The 23678-nt window shown below is 44.1% G+C and overlaps 1 protein-coding gene across 1 annotated transcript in view; it reads right to left on the bottom strand.

Moving 5' to 3' along the window:
- The window catches only part of Arhgap10 (Rho GTPase activating protein 10), a 157771-nt gene that overhangs the window by 31010 nt on the left and 103083 nt on the right, over positions 1-23678 (bottom strand). Inside the window, exon 17 of the mRNA XM_050123185.1 lies at positions 13701-13851. Within this exon, the coding sequence (XP_049979142.1) occupies positions 13701-13851 (151 nt within the window). The remainder of the gene's footprint in view (positions 1-13700; positions 13852-23678) is intronic.

The raw sequence follows: 23678 nt of genomic DNA, 5'->3' as shown, positions 1-23678 counted from the left end.
AGAATGGATCCAGGAGACATCCAGACACTGCAGTCAGCAAAACTCAGCAAAGACAGGGGATAAAAAGAAGGTGACTCACACACTCCCCTAAAAACTAGAAAGACATGCCAGAGAAACGTGCATTGCACTCTTTAGCCCGATTTCCTTTTCTTGCCGGGCTGAGGAATGAGGTCTTACATGCTGGGTAAGTGCTCAAGCACCAAGTGTCTTGGGGCTCCTGTTGCTGCAATGAAACGCCATGACCAAACTCGAGCTGGAAAGAAAAGGGGTTATTCAGTTTACATTTAAATGCCGTCGTTCATCATTGGAGGATGTCAGGGCAGGGGCTCAAGAAGGACAGGAACCCGGAGGCAGGAGCTAACGCAGAGGCCATGGAGGGGTGTTGTTTACTGGCTTGTTCCTCAAGGCTTGCTCAGTCTGCTTTCTTATAGAACCCAGGACCACCATCACCCACAATGACTGGCTCCTCCCTATCAATCATTAATTACGAAATTGTCCTGCACATCTGCCAATAGCCAGATCTTATGGAGGCGTCTTCTCCACTAAGGTGACTTCAGCCTGTGTGCGTCAAGCTCACATAAAACTAGCCAGCACACCAAGTGGCAGCCCCAAGTGGGTTTGACAATGAGCTAAGAATACGATCCATACTTTACTTTCAGATTCAGCAAAACACAGAGACTGGCAGAAGATTGGATAAAGAAAACTCTTGAGGACCACAGCTCTACCACAGCCACTGCTGGCATGAGTTAACTTTACCCTCTGTCAGCTCTTCTTCCTGCTGACTCTCCTGTCCAGTGATGGCCATTCCTCATCTGGTCGCTTCCTCTCCGCACCGCTGCCTATCACTGCCCTCTATCCTCACTGTCTTCCTCTCAAAGTATTTCCTGGCAGTAGGAAAATCAGACCACTCTCTGAGTCCCTTCTTAGCCTCCATGACACAGACCCCCACAAATCCTGCACAGTCCAACGAGTGCTGGGAATGGGCTCTCCGCAGGAGCAAGCGCTTCCATGTCCCTTCACTCATTTTTTCCTCCGATTTTATCTATTTATTTCATGCCCCAGCTGTAGTTCCCCCTCCTTCTCCCCTTCCAGTACCCCCTCACCCTACCTCCCATCCACTCCTCCCCCCTTTCTATTCAGAAAAAGGCGGGCCTCCCATGGACATCAACTAAAAAACATGGTGTATCAAGTTGCAGTAAGACTAAGCGTCTCCTCTTGTATTAAAGGCTGGGTAAGGTGACTCAGTATAACGAATAAGGCCCCAAAAGTTAGTAAAAGAGCCAGGGACAGCCCCTGCTCCCACTATTAGGAGTCCCACAAGAAAAGCCACAGTCATACATGCAGACAGGCCAGTCCCATGCAGGCTCCCTGGTTGTCGGTTCACTCTGTGAGGTCCAATGAGCTCAGATTAGTTGATCTGGTATTTTCTTGCGACGTTCTTGACCTCTCTGACTCCTACAGTCCTTTCTCCCTCTCTTGAGCAGGATTCCCTGAGGCTGGCCTAATGTTTGGCTGTTTCCACACCATCTGTTTCCACCAATGGCTGGATGAAACCTCCTTAATGACTATTGACGGGGCTAGTTAAACCAAGGGTATTGTAGAATACTGGTAGGCATCATTGCATTGACTTTTTTTTCCCTCTCAAGTCATATCTAGTTCTGTTCTAGGTCTCTCAGCCATCCAGCATCTGGGTCCTGCCGCTCCAGCACTGTCATGGGTGGGCTCACTCTCTTGGCATAAGGCTCAGGCTGGACCTGTGCCCCCTTTACCCCAGAACATCCTGTAGACAGGACAGACTATAGTTTGTGGCTGGGCTGATGTCCCAGTCCCTCCACTGAAAGTCTTGCCCAGCCACAGAAGATGGCCTGTCCCTCACTCTTAAATACCTGGATGGTACATTAACAAAGAGCAAAAGGGAAAGGACAGAAAAAGAAGAAAGTAAATGCAAACTAAGTGTTCATTGCCCCAAGGAACTGGGCAAACCCAGTTCCCTGAATGTCCGCCTTACCTTCTGTTAGCTGTGGGCTAACAACAAAACTTGGCTGTAAGTGAAGCACCTAGATAAACTGTTGGAAACAACAGCTGAGCAAGGAAGGAAACAGGAAGGAGAGAGGGAGAGAGAGGCTCTAATCACCCTTGTCGGCACACTCATGGCATGCTCCTTTAGAAGGAAGTTAAGATGGTTAATGTTTTCAATATAAAATATACCCCCACAGGCTAATGTTTTGAAAACTTGGTACCCAGTGAGTGGCACTATTTTGGGGAAGCTCTGGGAGTGCTGCAAAAGGAAAGAAGTAGGTAACTGGGGCAGGACTTCGGGGTTCTGTTCTTCATTGCCTCCTTCCTGGCTCCCCAAGATATCAGGTTCTGTTCTTGGCCACATACTGCTACCATCATGATGTTCTGCTCAGGTGGACAGGGTCAATCAACCCTCCGAAATTATGAGCCCAAATAAGTACTCCCTCCCTTGCTCCTGTGAGGTACTGAGACACAGCTGAGCAAGAGTAACTGCAGTCAGCAGGCTCAGAAAATATGAAAAGCCAGTGATTTCGAGAAACATAATACAAGGAGTGGAAAGAGAGCCATCAACATCCAAGTTCTGGGAGAAGAAACAAACTGAGAGGAAAAGATGTTTGAAGAAGTAAGGACACACTCCTAAAAATTAAAGAAATTACAGAAGACCCCAAGTCAACGGACTCAAGAACAGTAAACTGGAGAATAAAGAAAACCGTGGATGCAAAAACACTACTGCATAATTCAAGAACACCAGATACAAGAAATAAACCCAAACCTATGCAAATACAAGGAACACAGCATATAAAAGTCAGTCTACCACAGACTTCTCAACAGCACTCGAGTACAGAACAGAATCAGAACAGAATCCACCAAGCCTTCAAAGAATCAGGGCAAAACAATTCTAACTGCATGTCAACATGTCAGGACATTATAAAATTATCATCATACAGTACAAATCCCTAAAGGCCCGACACTCAAAAAACTATACTGGCTATTCTCATAGAGAAAGTCTTCAAGATTTTTATCAAGAAATGCAACAGAGGGATGTCCACCTAACTTGGCAATGTCTATACTATTACCATTAATAAAGGCAATGGCAACAGAATAACCAAAGGGAAAAAGAAGATTCCACAAAATACCAACAAAGGTAGGGAAATGAGAGGAAGCTGAGACTGTTATGCTGGTGGCGGAGGCAAAATGTCGATAGTTTAAGAACTCAACAGAGAAATAAGAGTATACGCCTCAAAGAATGATAACCACTCTGGAAACAAAAGGGAAGAAGATTACCATCAGGGACACGGAAGACTACCATCAGGGACACGGAAGAATACCATCAGGGACACGGAAGACTACCATCAGGGACACGGAAGACTACCATCAGGGACAGCAGAAGTCCATTTGCTTTCTTAAAGAAAAGGAAAAATGTATCAAATGCATTAAATGAAAAATACATAATGACAAAACTGTAACATGATAATTATATAAAAATGGATTAAACTTGCCAATTAAAAGATAATGGTTCTCCAATTACATTTTTAAAATCATACAATATGTTGATTTAAAGAAGAAAGCTTAGGGAAAAAAGGACAAGTTGAAAATACAAGAAAAAAGGATGGAGATACTAGGTAATTAAGACCCAAAAGAAAGGTAACAACAGGAGGTATATAAAGGTCACTTAATGAAGACCAAGGTGGTGATCAAACAAGGAAATAAAACCACAACCTCAAGCAACCAACCATAAGCTACAGAAGAAACAGAAAACTCAACACTATAGTGACAGGTTTTACATGCTCCACCCAGACCCCAACATGTATCAAGAAAAAGAAAAGCCCTAGAATCAATGTACAAGGAGACTTCGTATAGCCCTACCGCCCTGTCACAGACACACACACACAACTTGCAGCAAATAAAAGATAATATTCTCAACATCACATAAAATATTTTTGAAGGAAGGCCCTAAAATCTTAAACACTTAGTTATTTTTCTATTCCCGTGAAGAGACACTATGACCAAAGCAACTTAGAAAAGAAAGTATTCCATCAGGGCTTGCTTAGTTTCGGAGGGCAGAGCAAGTCAGTGAGCAGGCAGGCAAGCAAGCATGGCACTGGAGCAGTAGCTGAGAGGTCACAGGTTGAGAGAGAGGGAGGGAGAGGGGGAAGAGGGCAAGAGAAAAGGAGAAAGAGAAAGGAAAAGAGGGATAAGTGGGAGACAGGGAAAGAAGCGGGGGGGGGGGGACGACTGAAAATGGCATGGGCTTTTGAAACCTCAAAGTACATGCCCAGTGACACACATCCAACAAGGCCACACCTCCTACTACTTAAAAAACAGTTCTACCAACTGGGAACCAACATTCAAACATATAAGCCTACAGAGTCTGTCCTCATTCTAATCACAAGTACCAAAGAAGAACTGCAAGACCATCTACACTGTAACAAAATGCTGTTCCTTACAGTTCCCATGCCAGCAAACTAAATATAGTCACTAAAAAGCTACCAGAAAATACTTAGAACTCAATGATAATAAAATATATTTCATACTAAAACTTCTTTCTCTTTGGTTTTTCGATTCAGGGTTCTTCTGTGTAACAGCACTGCCTGTCTGGAACAAGGCTGGTCTCGAACCCACAGAAGTCCACTTGCCTCTGCCTCCCGAGTGCTGGGATTAAAGGTGTGCTCCAGGCACATACTAAAAATTTTAAGGCAAAGTTTAAATAATACCAAAAAGAACAGTATAACTTTAAAATATTAGGAAAAAAGCATTTTATGCCAACAGATAATCTTCCCAAATATTGATAGACAAAGGACAGTCATCATAGAATTCACATACTGTAGAAATAAACATCAAAAATTGTTCACATACTGTAGAAATAAACCCAAGCTTCTACATAAGTAAGAAGCTAATATCCTTAAATATCACTTTCACTGTTCATTAGTATATAAAGCTTGCTGAGACAAACAGTCTGCAGGTGATCTGGCATCTAGCCACTTCCTCTACACATACAGACACAGATTCAAATCTCAACATCAACTACTTTATTTCTGAAAGTGGCTTCAGTACAAATCAAATGGACTTCCCCAGCAGTGGTTGGTAGAACCAAACTCCTGCCATAATGTCAGCAGCCTGTACTTCCCACGGTTCAGAGGGTCACTCACAAGAGCTACCACACTGCCTTTCCTCTTCTATCACCATGACACACGAGGACACTGGAAAGAGCTATGGGATCTAGCATCAGGAACTCATTTCTTATGTTTAGACATAATTTCTAGCTTGTTAAAATAAAGTCTGGGTTGGTACCTAATGAACGCTACATGGACTAGCATAAATTAGAACATGCCAAACTGTACATTTCCTGTTCAGCTCAAAATGTTACTCTACTTGGTATCATAAATAAAAACGCCATGTTGAGCAGCAAATGTAGAGGTAGCCTACACACAGTTATATCTGCCCTGGCGGAGGAACAATGCATACATCTATTTACACGGATGTCTGCACGTCGTTTGTATGCACATGTAAATGCCGTGTGCATATGACAAGTGATCGCTACAGAGAAGAGATAAACACAATGAAAGAATCCTCAAGCCCTTAGATAGCCACTGTCGGAGCAGACTGCCTTCCTAGATTTCTAGGCTTATTCTACATTCCGTGTTTCCTTTAAAGAAGAGGCTCTTCCTTTCCTCTTCATTCATAATCACACTGTTGGGGGTAGAGGGGTGTGAAGACTTTTATCATTATTACAGGCTATGCCTGTGCTTCTGTTCAGTGTTTCAGCACAGGGATGAAGCACCCAGAGTCCTAGAGCTACACTGCCTAGTAGCCCGGGCCTTGTCACCGCCCAGCTGTGGGGTCTATGAACAGCACCTGTAGTATGTCCTGAGGAATACCTAAAGCGCAGTAAATACTGGTGAGAGCAGTATCTGTCGTGTATATGATAGTTAGTGATTAGTACTCCTCAACTTTGTGGCCTATTCCTCCATACATTATTAACACATTTACGAAGAGAATATAAATACTGATTCTATAAAAGAACCAAAATAATAAACAGAATTAAATAACTACTGTTCCTTTATGACCCGAAGAGAAACAGAAACTCATGGCCGCAGTCACACTTAACACCCGAACAGGCCATGCAACGTAGAAAATATCCGCAGTTCCAATATGCAAATCAAAACTTAATTTGAACAGGCACAAAGATTTAAAAAAAAAAAAAAAACATCTAAAGGTGGCCCTCTACTCCTCCACAAACACGAACACCTAGCAAGTCAAGCCCCCAAAGTGGCACCAAAAGGCCAAACAGACACTAGGGAAAACAGCACGTGAGGACATTTCCTCTGCTGACTTGATCCTCTTTTTCCTCCGTAGTAGCAAGAAGTAGGCAGGAACTGAAGAAGTGGCCGTGGGTTGCTCGTGCCTTAGTTGCAGGGGCACCTTTTTTCCTCTGCTAAGTTTCTTCAGGGTCTTCATGAGTTCCCTGAATAACATAAGCAATTCAGAACTGGCCACACTGGCATAAGACCCTCCCCACTTTGCGGTATCGGCTCATCGTCCTGGTTACCAAAGAAAATACTTCAAATCACTCACTCTTGACAGTCTTAAAAATTCCACTTCATTCAGGATAAACAATACTGTGGCTGGTTTGAAAAGATGTTTCTTAGACAGCCCGGCTACCTCCTACGCTGCAAGACTCTCAAGGAGGACTAAAAAGAGACTGACAGCTGCTTGAATTCAGAACTAGAAATTAAAATAAAAGCTATTAGAAGGGAAGAAAGAACACACTCCACAGGGAGACGAGCGTTAAAGGAATTTTCTCTTCTACAGAGTCTAGTTACCTGCCATGAACTCATTTTCACCACAGCAGCAGCCAGCGTTCTTTAAAGACGTTAAATAAACCTTCTTCCTTCTCCCGAGAAAGGGGACAATGCTCGTCCCACACAGAAGCACAGAGGAGGCTACACAGGAAGCTGGAGACACTGCCTTTCACTTTCTCGCTAGCTTTGGGGGGCGGAGAGGCCTATGCTGAGGCTGCAGCACACATGATTTATTGGCACGCCACAACTCAATTACAGCTTGAAGCTTCTAGCTGTCTTTTCTAACCTATTGATCTTATCACTGTAAAACTGAGTTAAGAAATAATCGGTCTACACAGACTGTCACATTGTGGGCCTAGTCCCAGCCTCAGCATCACAACACAGTGATTCTACATCAAGGAATGGCCGTAAGGTCTGAAGGGGTGCTTAAGAGGCACCCACGCTCAGGAAGTTTTTACCCAGAATCCACTGATGAATATCAGGTTGAACAATTACAAAAATGGTGATCCAACCCCATGATGGAGAACTGCTTCCACCTAGTTAGCTGGGCTGGTACACCCTAAGTGAAGCTGAGCAGGTATGTCCACAATGAAAGCCAGCAGCTGCAGAATCCGGGCGATGACGCGTGGCAACTGTGGTTTTATGGCGACCCTTCCATTTCCCACGCTGTTGGAAGTGCTCTGCTAACACCCGTGGTAACTTGGCCACAGCTCCCTAACAAAAGCACATCTTTTTATTTACTGAAAATTTTTTTTCATTTTACATACCAACCCCAGTTCCTCATCCCTCCCTTTCTCCCACCCCCACCTCCCCCATCCACTCCTCAGAGGGAGAGTCAACAAAGTCTACCACACCAAGCTGAGGCAGGACCAAGGTTGAGCAAGGTGTCCCACCACAGGGAACGGGCTCCAAAAAGCCAGTTCATGCATCTGGGGAAAAGTCCTGCTCCACTGTCAGGAGCCCCCCAACAGATCAAGCCACATAACTGTCACCCACATTCAGAGGGTCTAGTTCTGTCCCATGCAGGTCCCCCAGCTGTCAGTATAGAGTCCATGAGCTCCCACTAGCTCAGGTTAGCTATCTCTGTGGTTTTCCCCATCATGATCTTGACCTCCCTTGCTCATATGATCCCCTCCTCCTTCTCTTCAACTGAACTCCAGGAGCTCAGCCCAGTGCTCGGCTGTGGGTCAATGCATCTGCTTCCATCAGTTACTGGATGTAGGTTCTATGATGACAATTAGGGTAGTCACAGGCCTTCCCCAAAAGCCCATCTTAGGAGACTTTACCAAGTGCTGGGCTGGAGCACAGAGTTTTGCTGAGGAGAGGAAGGATCGTACAAGCTGGGGCGGGGGGTGGAGGGATGGGGTAACGATCATTACAAGGAACCCCACAGAAGTTAACTGGCCTGCTCATGGGAGTTCACAGACCATGGACTGATGGTTAGGAAGCTTGCATGGGACCAGTCTAGGCCCTTTGCATATGTATGACAGTTGTGTAGCTTGGTCTATTTGTCGGACTCCTGGCAGTGGGAATGGGGCCTGTCCCCAGTGCTTTGTCTGGCTTTTGGAAACCTGTTCCTAATGCTGGATTGTCTTGCCCAGCCTTAATACAAGGACAGCAGCTTAGTGCTACCCCAACTTGATATGACATGCTTTGTCGGCACCTATGGGAGGACTGCTCTTTCCTAAACAGAGGTGAAAGAGAGCAGGATTCATGAGGGGGCAGATAGGAGGTGTAGGGGGGACGTGGGGGGGGGGGTAAGAGGCTTTTATAAGCATATTGTTTTGGAAGCACACAGCCTGCACAAGTATCAACCAGGTATCCCTGGCTTGTTTGTGTGGTGGTGGCCTCCCTGCTCTGGGGTGAAACCTATGGATGGATCAAAGTGGACATGTAAAAGGCAGAGTAAAATGAGTTCTGTTCAGTCCCGGCCGACAAGACAATACAGGTGGAGGAAATCCCAGGGGGCCTCACCCCGACATGCACTACTGCTGAGAAAGGGAGGCTCACTCTTCTCTAGTGACAAACTCCTCCCCCCCCCACCCCGACTGTGATCCAGTGCCAAGGGGCTGGCCTCAGAAACACACATGCAGGCAACTCTGAACGGCCTTACTAGGTCACTCTTTCATATTTATTCACTCGTATGTATACAGAACAATATGCTTAAATGGTAGAGGGCCCCATGAATCTGGGAGGAGGGGAATATATACAAGGGGTAAGATAATTAATTCTACTTTAATTAAAACTTTAAAATGCACTCAGAAAAAAAGAGTTTTGTCTTCTTTGTGAGCACGGAGACTACTCCTCCTCTGCGAACACGCAGCACTTTGGTTCTTGACACTTCTCCCTCCACGGCCTTCCAGGGGCACACTCCTCTCTCTGCTGACAACTGCTGGAAGAGCCCTGGCTCGAAGATCACTACTTAGGAGGAATAGTGAGGCCGCTCTGAGAAGTCGCTACCATGTAACGTAAGCCAGCAACCATGCAGTCATACTCAGCGGTAGATAAACCAGTACCTTAACTGTGCAAACTGAGAAGTCAGCCTGGCGTGTAGGAAACACGCACGACAAAGACTCTATAGAAGTTCTTCGTCAGCAGTGTGGCATAATTCCAATTCTAGCATTCATTGCCATTAATCCCCAACGAAGGGCAATGGCAGAAAACTCAACCGTTATCAAGGTTCACTATTTTAGGATTTAAAAAACTTTACATATACTAGGATATTACAGAATATTTGCCAACCATGTTTAAGGCTGAGTTCACCCTGCAAATTCTACACTTAGAAGACCACACAGAGACGTACTCTCACATCTTTGCTTTCCTTGCTTATACCTCCTAATCAAAATAAATTAATCTACTGAAGGTGGATAAATTCACACCCATCATCACTTTAAGTGTCCATTGCTGGCATGTGACACCGAGTGGAGGCTGAAGGGACCTCGACACGGCCTCCCATTCTATCTGCCTCTCCCTCAACAGTGTACGCTCATCCCCTTTGCTCCTTCCACCCTGCTGCAGGACCACAGTAACACATGTTCAACAACATGTGCCACAGCTAACACGCATCTCATCCAAATGTGACAGGTGCCAAGCCAATGGTACCCAAGGAAGACAACAATAGAGAATATTATATCCTGCCGATTGGCTTGCCAGGTGATGCTATCTTCAACCCGCATTAAATCATATTTTTAACTTGCCTAAAGAAGTAAACTGCTATACCATGCACAGAAGACAGGCACAGAATATCTAATTATACTCAGGAAGATGCACATCACAACTAGTCTCATAAGCGTCTAGTTCTGTTTAAAATTAAAGCTGTGTGAAGGGAGGAAGAGTTCAGTCAGGACTCAGACGGCGAGCCTCTGCTCATTCTTCAAACCACCACTTCTGTTTTTTTTCCTGCCTTGAGAGGAAAATAAAAGAGGTCACTGTCATCTCTAGCAGGCCCACAAACTTCCCTCCACGTTAGAGGAAATTACAGAAAACCCAGCAGCCCTCTTCATAAGGAGGGAACATGGACACGAACCCAGAGGAGCTGGAGAATGTGAACCGTGCCCCATGGGGCCTTAGTTAATTTACTACTAGTTCTAAGGAAACAAAAATATGGGATAACGAGAGTGAAATCGAAGCAAACACAGAGAGAAGCGTGGAGCAAAGCACGGAGCAGCCTGCTTCAGACTCCACTACTTCATTAACAGACTCAGCCAAACTGATGCAGTTTAGAAGTTCAAGTGATTACTAATGGCCATGGGAAAGTGAACAGTGAGCACTCTGTAAGGCAAGCATTTCAGAACATATAATACTGCAATCTTGTATAGCTGCTTTGGAAATCAGGACGGTGGATTCTCAGAAAACTGGGAATCAATGTACCTCAAGACCCAACAATATCACTTTTAAGTATATACCAAAAGGATACCTACTCATACCACAAGGACGTTTGCTCAACTATATTCATAGCAGCATTGTTCATAATAGCCAGAACCTGGAAACAACCCAGATGCCCCTCAACCAAAGCATGGGTAAAGAAAATGTGGCTCAGTGGCTTTCAGAGGATGCAGGTTCAGTCCCCAGGACACACATGGCAGCTCACAGTATCTGTAACCCCAGCGCCAGGGGACCCAATGCCCTCTTCTAGCCTCCATGGGCGCTGTACACATATGGGGCATGGGTGCGCACTCAAAATGCATGCTTAATTTAAAACAAAAGAACAAAAAATCAAGGTTGGCCTGAGACTAGACAGACCATGGACCTAGGAAAACCCAAATATTGTTCTGCTAAGGAGCACAGCAGTAAGATGAGTCCCGACTGCATCCCGCTCTCACCATACACCACCCTCTCCCCCTCCCAAGCGCTCCCTCCACAGCGCCAAGCCCAGCAGGAGATGGCCAACACAATGCTGTTTTGGGAGTGGGTTTTGTTTCACAGTGCTGTTTGTTTGTTTGTAACCTCACAGCTTGGGCTTATATGTTATGGTTTACAATTTTGTTTTTATTAGTTTTCTGTGTATTTTTTGTACTATCTTTGGCTCTTTCTTCCCACATTTTGTCCTATTCTGGTTTGTTTGGTTTTATTTCATCTTATTTTATTTTAGTATTATTATTTTTTAGAGACCTGTTTGTATTCTAATGAGAGCGAGAAAGAAAGGGTGTGGATTTGGGTGGATGTGAAGTGGGGAGGGTCTGGGAGGCGTTTAGAGAAAAGGAACCTGAAATGAGAATATATTACATTAAAAAAAAATCTATTTTCAATAAAGGAAGGAAGGAAGAAAGGTTGGTTGGTTTAAAAAGGAAAGTCAAGGTTATAACCGAAAAGAAAGAACAGTTATAAATTAAAAAAAAAAAAGTAAAATAACGTGCAATTAAACATGAAGCAACAAACATATAAAGGAAATGCATAACTGATATTTCCCCTCAAAATTAAGAAACATTTAAGAAGTATAACATCAGGAGTGATCACGGTTCGATGGCAGAGCACTTGCCTGACACTGAGGACGAAAATATTTCCTAAAGCTTATGAGCAATATAATCCATGTGCTGTCTTGAGTTTTCCATCAAAAATGAGAATACTGCTATGAGACACTTCTCAGTCACTAATGATCATTTAGAAACTTTGCACAGAAAGGTAGCACCTCCATAGATTTGTTAAGGTCCAGTTTTATTCCTAAGACTAACAGAACGTAGCTGTGATTTCCAGACGAACGCCCAACTTTGATCACCTCTACCGTCAAACAGCTCTGGTTCCCTTGCAGGCCTTTAGACATCTAGTCGTCTTGTGTGTATTTCTTTCTCCCCTCCTACTTTCTGGCATTTGCTTGTTTCACTGTTTATTAACACTTCTAGCAGAGGACAGGTGAGCTGGGGGAGAAGGTGAGACTCAAACCAGGCAGTTTTACTCCTTATTAGCAGCTCCGCTGACAGAGAAAGTGAGAAGAGAAAGAAGTTAGCTGGGATCACAAGTGGAAAGAAGTCTGAAGAGAAGTTCTGGGAGCTGGAGAGATGGCTCCATCAGTAAAATACCTGCTGAGCAAGCCAGGAGGGGGGACTGGAGTGTGCCTTCCACGTCACCAAGCTGAGCGTGCTCACATAGGCCTGTAACCCTAGCACTGGGCAGAACCAATCAGTGAGTCCCGAGTTCAACAAGAGCCTCCCCAAAAGAGAGGCTGTAGAGATCTCTGACCTAAACACACACACACACACACACACACACACACACACACACTCCAATCAGAAACTGATATTCTTGACTCATGATTTTCTCTGGGAAACAGGAAAATAATATCGGACCTCATTTCTGACACGTGTGCACATAGCAAGCAATTCAGAAAGAAACAAGAACAACACACCCTAGTTTTGTTACCCGAGTATTGTGGGTCTTTCTGCACGCACCTCCAGTCACTTGAGGACAGTTGCCACTTCCCTGCATGAACCAACAGACACTTTTCTCTTGAATGTGTGTTCATGATGAAGGTATTATAATTTGGTCCCCGTCAACATAACAACAACAAAGACCTAAGGGTTTGCGGCAAAAGAAGTCAAGAATAACCTTAAATTTGGAAAAGTTACTCAACAGGAGGAAACGCGCCGGCAAAAATGCAGCTTGGACATCACATCACCTTGTTTTCCTCGCGAGAACCACGTGACTACAAATCACCAACCAGCCCTTGTGGAGCTTGGACACCATACACTACATCATCAAGTTTTCCTCGCGAGAACCACGTGACTACAAATCACCAACCAGCCCTTGTGGAGCTCACAGTCTCGGCTCTGACCTAAAAGTTCACACAAGGTTATGAGGTGAGAGCCAGTTGGCAACGACAGTGTTTGGACGGGGCATGAGAATCACCATCTGCCCCAACCACTGGCCCCAGTTTGTGCAGCCTTACTTCAAAGGCAGGCCACCTGGCCGCCACGGCTGTGGCGGTGACTGAGGACTCGCTCTTTGAGGGCTTCGGTCCACCGGGTTCACCAGGGCGCAGAAGCCCATGCCCCACAACAGTAACCTGTGCCTTTAATCCAGATGCATTAGCAGGGGATTGGCTCCACCAGCTCCTCACTCGCATCAAAGATCTGCTTTAATTTTAGTTCCATGTGTCTCGGGGTTATGTAACCTCACAGGAGGTCACACAAGTCTCCCAAAAAAGAAATTTAAGCTGCCTTAAAACAAAAAAAGAACTGTGCATAACAGAAACAAACACAAAACAAAAACTTGCATTTTTTTCTCTCTGACCAGAAAACGTCAACCTCCTCGCTAATCTAAAACATTACAATTTAGGGGAGACAGGAATAAGAGCACAAGAGACTGAAACATTGGGGCCTGCACCGAGGGTGGGTGACAGGCTGTGCCCTCAGCACGCCACCAGCAGAACAATCCGCATCTTACCGTCTTCCAGCTCAAGACAAAGATTATACACAGCCACCGGCCTCTTGGTCCTCTGCCCCTGTCTCTTTGACTGTCTCGGTGGAGCATTTGGAGGTGATGCCGACAGGCACGTGGGCTCAGAGAGGGCAGCATCAGGCGAGGTCCGAAATATCTGCCATTGGGGATAAGCACAGTGGGTGTCCGTGAGTGAAACATGTATTGTTACAGCAAACCAGAACCCGCTCACACTAGATTTGGGGTTCATTCATGACAGACCAGAGCCAAAATCCAGTCCTCTGAATTTAACATTAAAAAAAAAAAAGCTTTTAACACAAGATTTCAAAATAAAGCATCTCACTAAAATTAAAACAGCACTAGATGATTATATTTCAAATAACTTCTTCTTAAAGTAAACAAATACAATGGTTTCCACCATGGGGCAGACAATCATGGCTCTTCGTGCACAAGGAAAGGAGCCGGGATCAGTATAAAGGCATCCAGAACCCCTTAGGTTTCAAAGACAGTTATTCTTATGCCAAACCGTCAGACTAATTTTTTCCCAACAACATAAACAGAAACATCCATTTACAAACATTTTTATAGGTTTAAAAAAATAGCCTGTGTCTATGAAATCACCTGTCTGGATTCTGATTTACAGCCTTCATAATTTTCTTATTTAATGTTTTATAGATTTCATCAATTCATTTAATATGTTCCAACCCTCTTAATACTTTTCTCTCCTATTTCTGGCCCAGAACATCGCCACCATGATTTATCTGCAGCGCCATTCACATATCAGGAATGATAACATTAATTAAAATGCGCTGCTTCTTTGCCTAGCAATTTGTTTGGAAAAAAGTAATATGTGTGCCACACAGAGAAGCACATCACACTGCAGTGATTCATCACAGATGTCCCCTGGCCACCAAGACCTGAGGTGAAAGGCTCCCCTCAGCCTAAGTGACTCTGGCCTTCAATGAGGCCATGAAATAAAAATTTAGAGGCATCAGCCTGACAAGACACTGTACCTGCAGAGGACTGACACATTCCTCCAGTGGAGACAAGAAACAAGCACCTACTATTAAAAAACCACAAACGTAGCCAGGTGGTGGTGGCGCACGCCTTTAGTCCCAGACTCAGGAGGCAGAGGCAGGCGGATCTCTGTGAGTTCGAGGCCAGCCTGGTCTACAGAGTGAGTTTCAGGATAGGCTCCAAGCTACACAGAGAAACCTTGTCTCAAAAAAACAGAGAAAATAGAACACAAATATAAACTCACAAGAAAAGGTATTGCAATTAATTACTTACTCATTTGAACAGAATCAAGCATATGATGCGCATGTGTGTGTGTGTGTGTGTCAGAAAAACTGACTGATAGTGAAAGGGTTTTAATTAAAAACCCTAGAAATTCTCACCTAAAAATTATTATATACCAATAAAAATAAGCTTATTTAACACTGTATTTGCTTTATAGTGTCACACTCCCCCCTCATGTATAAACAGAATAAGAAATTATTTAAGTTGCTGTAGCCAAGTATTTGCCAGTGACAATCTCATCTGCTATTGTGCCTGGCACCCTACTAACAGTCTCTTTCCACGGGATCTGGGTCCACGTGGCACTGGCAAAGAGGAGACTGTGCAGGTGTGTCTTGAGAATCAGACTGCTGGCCCAGCCGCTGTACCGCCATCGTCACTGTTCAAGTTAAAAAGGTTGTGGCATACGGGGACAGGAGCAGTGAGGTGGACACCAACATGAGAGCAGCGATGGAGGGACAGTGGTAAGCATAATCCCAGTCAAAGGGAACAGCACCATGACCACACTTTATAAAGTCCCTAACTTATCTATGCTTGACTTCCACAAACATGGCAGATGTCTCTGGGATGTCATCAGGCCAGGAAGTCCAAAGCACACCAAGTACTGGAAAGTTAGCCCCCTGCAACCCGGGACTGGCACTGCGTGGGTGGTGGCTTTCCAAGCATGCTGCACAGACAGCATGCACACGTGCTGACAGCTCAGGCACCTCCCTCTCCACTGGAGGGTCAGATGTCTGGAGAAGGCTACCTAGCAGGAGGTGTGGGAGCTTGCCAATCCACAGTCAGCCCGTTGTGGCTCTACCACACCCCTAACTTCAGTTCTCAACCAAGACCTGGGGCCAGACATTAGCTGGGTTTGTGCTTTCAAATTGTTTTGTTTTCTTTGGTTTATATTTTAAAGCTCCCAGGTCATTCTTTTGTGTAGTCAAAGCAAAAAAAGACCAACTTGGAAATCATCCCACAGTTAGGACAACAGTGTCCTCACTGTGGAAGTACTGAAAACAAAAATCACAACACCAAAAGAATATTTCAGAAAAATAAGGGCACTAGAGATGCGCATGAATTTTTTAGACCCTGCCACCTCCCACTTATACATATGAAGGCTCAACGATTCCAGCTATTGACCACTGCCTTAATAAATTCTTTGGGGGACCGGCATCCGGACAGCTGAACCGCCCTCCATATCACTGCTGTTAGCAAACGTAGCTATTCCCTAGAGACGGCACTGTCTGGGCTTTGGGACCTCACCAGCTCTGAGAGCTGAGGTCGATGCTGGGAACTGATGCTCGTGCATTGGGAGACCTCTTAACACAGTGCAGCATCCAGTGCAGCACCAGGCACGCGGGACTCAGAATAGATGGGTCCAATCTGCATTTGTGACACGAGACATAAACAACGCAAATGAATCCAGGCCTCTATTAGGCTGCTCAGCCACTTTCACAAGACAGCGCTCATTTTCCACCACCTCCAGTATCACCACAGCTGGTACTCGGAGCAGCTCTTCCAGTCTTTCAGAGAAAGACATCAAGCGAGGAGCTAAAAGGAAAGCTACAAATGGACTCTCGAGAAACTTAGAACCAAACTTAGAACCAAACGTCTGCTTTTAACATCTTCATTTCTCTACTTTAGCACTAAAATTTTACACTTAAATCACTTCCTGCTGTTTAGACAAGGCGGACCTGGGCCCACGGACATAAGCCCACCAGTGACTCTGCCCCTCAGACACATCCACCTTGTATTAGCATCAATTCCAAGGTCTTTTCTCCCTCAGAAGGTTGCAAAGCTACCTGTTATGATTCTCTGCAATGTGCAGGAATGGTATTATATTCTTTCCAAGTCTACAAGAGGAAATAAGCAAAACTCTTCACATTGAATGTTGAGCTGTTTTCTGGTGATCTGACTTTAGAATGTTCCACTTCATCTTGTTTTTCTCTACAATACCAAAACATCCTTCTTGAACCGCTATACACATCCCAAGTCTCTTTCTGGGACTTCGCCACAGTAACTTGCCTCCTATCACTTTCAATCCCCTAGTTTAGCATCCTACCTCCTGCTGCCTTTGTTTGAGGATAGATAGTATTTATTCAAAACTTCATTTTTAGCGTTAAGAACTTCTCCGCGCACCTCCATATTTACAACACAAGAAAAACTCTGATCAGACAATCCTAACAGAACAAAGCTTATCGGGTAAGGAAGTGTTTGCAACCTCAGGTGACCCCACAGCGCCAGCACACACACAAGTCTGTCACTGTTGTTCACAATCACAGGCTCCTCAGGTACAATGCAGTAGATGCTCCAGCATGGGACTTGGTAAATTCTTCCTGCCACCGGGGGCCATGTGTGGATGTGAGTCACCTCTGCCAGAAGACAAGGAGCGCCTCCGAAATTTACACATCAGTACCCAGCATCTGAAGGAGGGTAGCCATTCGTCTTCACAAAGATGCTTCTGCAGGAGTCCAGTGGTTTTCACCATGGAAGGAAGACTGTCCATTGCATCTGCGTACTTCAGGCAGCTCCAGCAGCAGGTACCCATTATTTAGCACGTGATTATGCCTGACATTATACCAAGTGCTTTGCATACAAAGATTTGGACCAGATTTCCTGATGTCAGATTGCAAGTCTCAACCACTGAACTCCCATTAAGTCCCATCACCTGATGTCCTCCACCGTGATGTGCAGCCTACAAATGTTGTCTTTCTTAAGTAGACAGAGACTTCTAGAAGACAGTGGCAAGTCAATGCATTCTCTTTCCCAAGTAAACTTCCAACATGGGGAGTGGGGAGAAAGAGCAAATAAAGTCCCTTTCAGCTTCAGAGTCTACAGTGTGCCAACTAAGCTGCTCTGAGGGGACCCAAAGGCCCATGGTGACGTCCCTCGGTTTACCCTCCTTGTGCACTACAGATAACCCAATGGCTCAGAGACAAGGTCTCTGAGTCAACTGCTACTTAGCATCCCACTGGCCCCAACCCTTTGTCCCCAACAAGGTATGATTTGCACACGTACTAGTGTCCTTCCAACCTGAGCCCCATATCCCAGAGCGCAGTCAAAAGAGACAACATATTCGGACAAAACCACCCTGTAGTGAATATATAGAAACTTTATCTTGTCGTAGTTTGCTATTCTCTAAAAATGCAATGCAATCACTAGCCATATGGCATTGTATTATTAGGTACTGTTAAATAATAGGGAGATAATTGAAGTATACAGTAGGCCATGTGAAAGTTATACAGAAATATCTGTTTATAGGAGGGACTTGGGCACCCGGCTGCTGTGTGGCGGCAGAGGACAGGAGATGGTACCCTAGAACCAATCTCTAACACCTCCCAAGGGACAGCACACCGTGTCCTTTTCTGGGGAGATTCTGTTCACAGCTGCAGTTCCTCAAAGCTCTCAGACGCCTCATGCAGCCCCGGATGCTGGACAACAGGAGCCTGTTATGGGTCTGGCTGCTGCCTGTCAGCATGGGACCCTGCCTGCTATTGTGAGAGACTGGAGAGGGACTTAACTCAAAGGAAGACAGGAACAGAGGACATTGTTATTTCTGTGCATTCTTCCTGTAGGCTCAGGCTCTGATGGTGGCCCTGACTTTACATGTCCTCTCCGAAAAAAGCCTTCAATTTTCATTTACAAGTTAAAAAAAAAACTAAAAAAATAAAAGTTAAAAAAAAACAAATTTTGTTTGGCAGATATGTGAAGTTTAATAGGATTCTTGTTTTCGTCCTACATTTGAAGTTTGGGGAGACATGTGCAGACACATCCCCAGACCTAACAGACACTATCTCTATAGCTATCATAGACTAGAATGCACCGCCTAGCTGGCTGCAGTCTCTGCTTTAGCAGTCTCTGCAGAAGGTGGTGAGCCTTCTCCAATCAGCCTTCACAGAAAGGAACGCGTCCCAGCCACACACTCCAAATCATAGGCAGGCTCCATGGAATCAACCGGGGCTAGAACAGCAGTGCCCTGCCAGTGACTGGCAGAGACAATGGGACCACGCGCACTAAAACTCTGATATCATTACAGAACCAAAAGGCAGCTGGAAGCCACCACATGATCCCAGATCACGGATTCCTCTCTATACAGAGGAAGCCTCTCAGGCCCAATGCAAAAGTGCACACCCCCCCCCCCCCACCATGGTGCTACATACATTTCTAGTTAAAAATGCTGTTCTACGGTTTGCAAAAGTTTAGAAAATCTCTCCAGGTGCAATGCTACCCACCTGCACCTGTACACATTTGGGAAACCCAGAATTGAGTTTCCACAGTCAGATGAAAGCACTTTCCCAAACACAGCTGCACCTCTGGCTTCCATAACCCAAACAGCTACACATATTCTCCACTTAGGAAAATCCACCACCCCGACAAAACCTTTCTTCAGCATGTCCTTTGCTAGCATGCATAGCAAACCTCACAATAAAGGTCTATATTGCAATCTATAGATTGCTTTTAGCAGGGTTGCCTTTTTTTATTATTTTGATCCTACCTTCTTTCCAAGAACATGGGAGATCTTTCTATTTTCTGGTATCTTTTTTAGTTTCTTTCTTCAAAGACTTAAAAGTTTGTCTCGAATAGGTCTTTTACTTCTTTGGTTATGTTACCCCAAGATATTTTATGTAATTTGTGGCTATTGTGAAGGTAACGTTTCTCTGATTTCTTTCTCAGCTTCTTTATCATTTGTATATAGGAGGGCTACTGATTTTTTTTTTTTAGTTGCTCTTGTATCCTGCCACATTACTGAAGGTATTTATCAGCTGTAGGAATTCCTTGTTAGAGTTTTTGAGGTCACTTATATATACAATCATATCATCTGCAAATAACCAAAGTTTGACTTCTTCTTTTCCAATTTGAACCCTCTTGATCTCCTTTTGCTCTAGCCAGAACTTCAAGAACTATGTTGAATAGATATGGAGAGAGTGGACAGCCCTATCTTGGTCCCAGTTTTAGTGGAATCGCTTTGAGTTTCTCTCCATTTAATTTGATGTTGGCTGTTGTATATTGCTTTTATTATGTTTAGATATGTTCCTTGTATCCCTGATCTTCCCAAGACCTTTATCGTGAAGGGGTATTGGATTTTGTTGAATGCTTTTTCAGCATCTAATGAGATGATCCTATGTTTTTTTTTTTCATTTTATTTATATGATGGATTACACTGACAGATATTCATATGTTGAACCATCCCTGAATCTCTGGAATGAAGCCTACTTGATCACGGTGGCATAAAAACAAAGAGATTGACTAATGGAATTGAACTGAAGACCCGGATATTAATCCACACACCTATGAACACCTGATCCTGACAATGAAGCTAAAATCATACAATGGAAAACAGAAAGCATCTTCAACAAATGGTGATGACATAACTGCAGTCAATATGTAGAAGAAAATACATCCATATCTATCCCCAAGTCCAAATGAATTAAAGACCTCAATATAAATCTGACCACACTGAACCTGATAGAAGAGAAAGTGGGAAGTAGCCTTCAATGCATGGACACAGGAGACTACTTCCTAAATATAACACCAGTAGCACACACACTAGGAGCAACAATAAATATGGAACCTCCTGAAACTGAGAAGCTTCTATAAATCAAAGGACATTGTCAATAAGACAAAAAGGCAGCCTACTGAATGGGGAAATATCTTTACCAACTCAACATCAGACAGAGGTCTTATCTCTAAAATATATAAAGAACTCTAGAAATTAGACATCAAAATTCCAAATAACCCAGTTACAAAATGGGGTACAGAACTAAACAGAGAATTCTCAACAGAAGAATCTCAAATTGCTTAAAGACACTTAAGGAAATGTTCAACATCCTTAGCCATCAGGGAAATGCAAATCAAAACAACTCTGAAATACCATTTTGCACCTGTCAGAATGGCTAAGATCAAAAACACCAATGATAGCTTATGCTGAAGAGGATGTGGAGTAAGGGGAACACTCATCCATTGCTGGTGGGAATGCAAACTTGTACAACCACTTTGGAAAATCAGTATGGTGGTTTCTCAGAAAATTGGGAATCTAACTTAAGATCAAGCAATACTACTCTTGGGCATGTACCCAAAAGATGCTCAATCTTGCTACAAAGATATTTGTTCAACTATGTTCATAACAACATTATTTGTAGTAGCCAGAACCTGGAAACAACCTAGATGCCCCTCAAAGGAAGAATGGATTTTTTTTAAAAAAAAAAATGTGGCACATTTACACATTTGAGTACTACTCAGCATTAAAATCCAATGATAGCTTGAAATTTGAATGCAAATGGATGGAACTAGAAAACACCATCCTGAATATGGTATGTACTCACTCATAAGTGGATACCAGATATAAACAAAAGATATTGAGCCTATAGTTCATGATCCCAGAGAAGCTAAACAACAAGGTGAACCCTAATAAAAACATATATAGATCCACCTAGAAAGTTGAAATAGACAAGCTCACAGGACAAAATTGGGAGCATGGGGGTGGAAGGAGAAGAGAGGGTATAAGGGGAAGAACAGGGGGAAAGAAGAGGGGAGTGAGAACTTGAGAATGGGATAGTCAGGATGGAGGAAGGACAAAGATGACAGCAAGGAAAGAGATATCTTGATTGAGGGAGCCATTATTGGGCTAGCAAGAGACCTGGCTCAAGAGAAATTCCCAGGAATCCACAAGGATGACCCCAGCTAAGACCCTAAGGAATAAAGGAGAGGGTGCCTGAACTGGCCTTGCCCCATAGTTAAGACTGATGAATATCTTAAATGTCACTATAGAACCTTCATCCAGCAACTGATGGAAGCAGAGGAAAAGAACCACAGCGGAGGATTAGATTGAGTTCCCAAAGTCCAGTCGAAAAGCGGGAGGAGTGCAAACAAAGAGGTCAAGACCATAACGGGGATACACACTAAAATGGCTTGCCTGAGCTAATAGGAGCTCACCAACTCTAGCTGTACAGGGAAGGAACAAGCATAGGTCCAAACTAGTCCCTCTGAATCTGGTTGACAGTTGCATGGCTGGGGCAGACTGAGGGGCCACTGGCATTGGCACCAGGATTTACCCCCTACTGCTTGTATGGCTCTTTGGGAACCTATTCTCTTTGGATGAATACCTTGCTCAGCCCAGTATAGTAGGGAGGGCCTTGGACCTTCCCCAAAGCAATGTGCCTTACCCTCTCTGAAGAGTGGATGGAAGCTGGGGTGGGGGTAAGTGGAAGAAGTAGAAACTTAGATTGGTATGAATAATGAAAAAGATAGTTTGTTTTCTTTTTAAAATAAAAAAAAAATTAAAAAAGGCCTATCTCACGGGTCATTTGGAAACTTTAAATACCAGAAAACAAATCTGGAAAATCACCTCATAGATTTTCCAGTTCAACAGTATCCTCTTTGGAAACAGGTAGGTTGAGTAACTAGTTTTCTAGTGGGAGAGAATAAGGCACGGATTCATTTAAGTCTCCAAAACTCAGTATGTGGATTTTAATCGCAAAGAAAAACAATCACAATCATCTGAAACCTTCTCCAAGTACACACCCTGTCACAGCAGCCCGCCTCTTTAAGAGCTCAGGGTGCACCCATTTGTCTACATTAGCCCTGCCACAACTTCTTAGAGTGGAGCCCCGCACGAGTGCCACCAGTCCTCAGTAATGGCACTTTGAGGGGCTACACTGGGCATGGCAGTAGGTATCCCTGTTTTAGGAACCACTGTTCCTAAAATTTATGGCAATAGTTTTTCTTTCTTTACTAAAAAAACTTTTCAAATTACAATTCATACACCTTACAAAGGTGGCAATGTTTGCAATATTTAAAATAATCTCTAGAAGATTAAAAATAACCTGACCACTGAGCTGTCAACTTAACAAGATCTAGAATCATCAAGGGATAAAAGCTTCTGGGCACAATAGGTATGAGGTTATCCCGTAGGCACAACTATAAAGATTATCTACATGAGGTTAGCCCACAACTATGAAGATTAACTACATGAGGTTAGCCTGTGGGCACAGCTATAAGATTATCTACATGAGGTTATCCCATGGGCACAGCTATGAAGATTAACTACATGAGGTTAGCCTGTGGGCACAGCTATAAGATTATCTACATGAGGTTATCCCATGGGCACAGCTATGAAGATTATCTACGTGAGGTTAGCCTGTGGGCACAACTATAAGATCATCTACATGAGGTTAGCCTGTGAGCACAACTATGAAGATTATCTACATGAGCTTAGCCTGTGGGCACAACTATGAAGATTATCTACATGAGGTTATCCCATGGGCACAACTATAAGATTATCTACATGAGCTTAGCCTGTGGGCACAACTATAAGATCATCTACATGAGGTTAGCCTGTGGGCACAACTATGAAGATTATCTACATGAGGTTAGCCTGTGGGCACAACTATAAGATCATCTACATGAGGTTAGCCTGTGAGCACAACCCTGAGCCCTTTCTCCCTGTCTGCGTTGTCAGGGTAAATTATCACAGCAACAGCACAAACAACGGAACATCCACAGCCCCACGGAGACAGACAGCTCTGCTGAAGCTCTGAGGACTAGGCTGTGGGGCTATAGTCTTGCAGTTCTGTCTGGTTTTAAAGAGGAAAGCAACTAACACATTCTGTGTGGAGACATGGAACTTGGCTTCTGGGGTTACCAACGTCCTGTTCCTAGTTACACACATCAGTCTCTGCTTCATGCATCTGTCAAAACTAAACT

The sequence above is a fragment of the Alexandromys fortis genome, unplaced genomic scaffold (genome assembly GCF_014885135.2).
Source record: "Alexandromys fortis isolate MF-2015 unplaced genomic scaffold, M_Fortis_MF-2015_v1.1 scaffold_185, whole genome shotgun sequence".
Taxonomy (NCBI): domain Eukaryota; kingdom Metazoa; phylum Chordata; class Mammalia; order Rodentia; family Cricetidae; genus Alexandromys; species Alexandromys fortis.
This window is presented reverse-complemented; position numbering and strand designations above follow the sequence as displayed.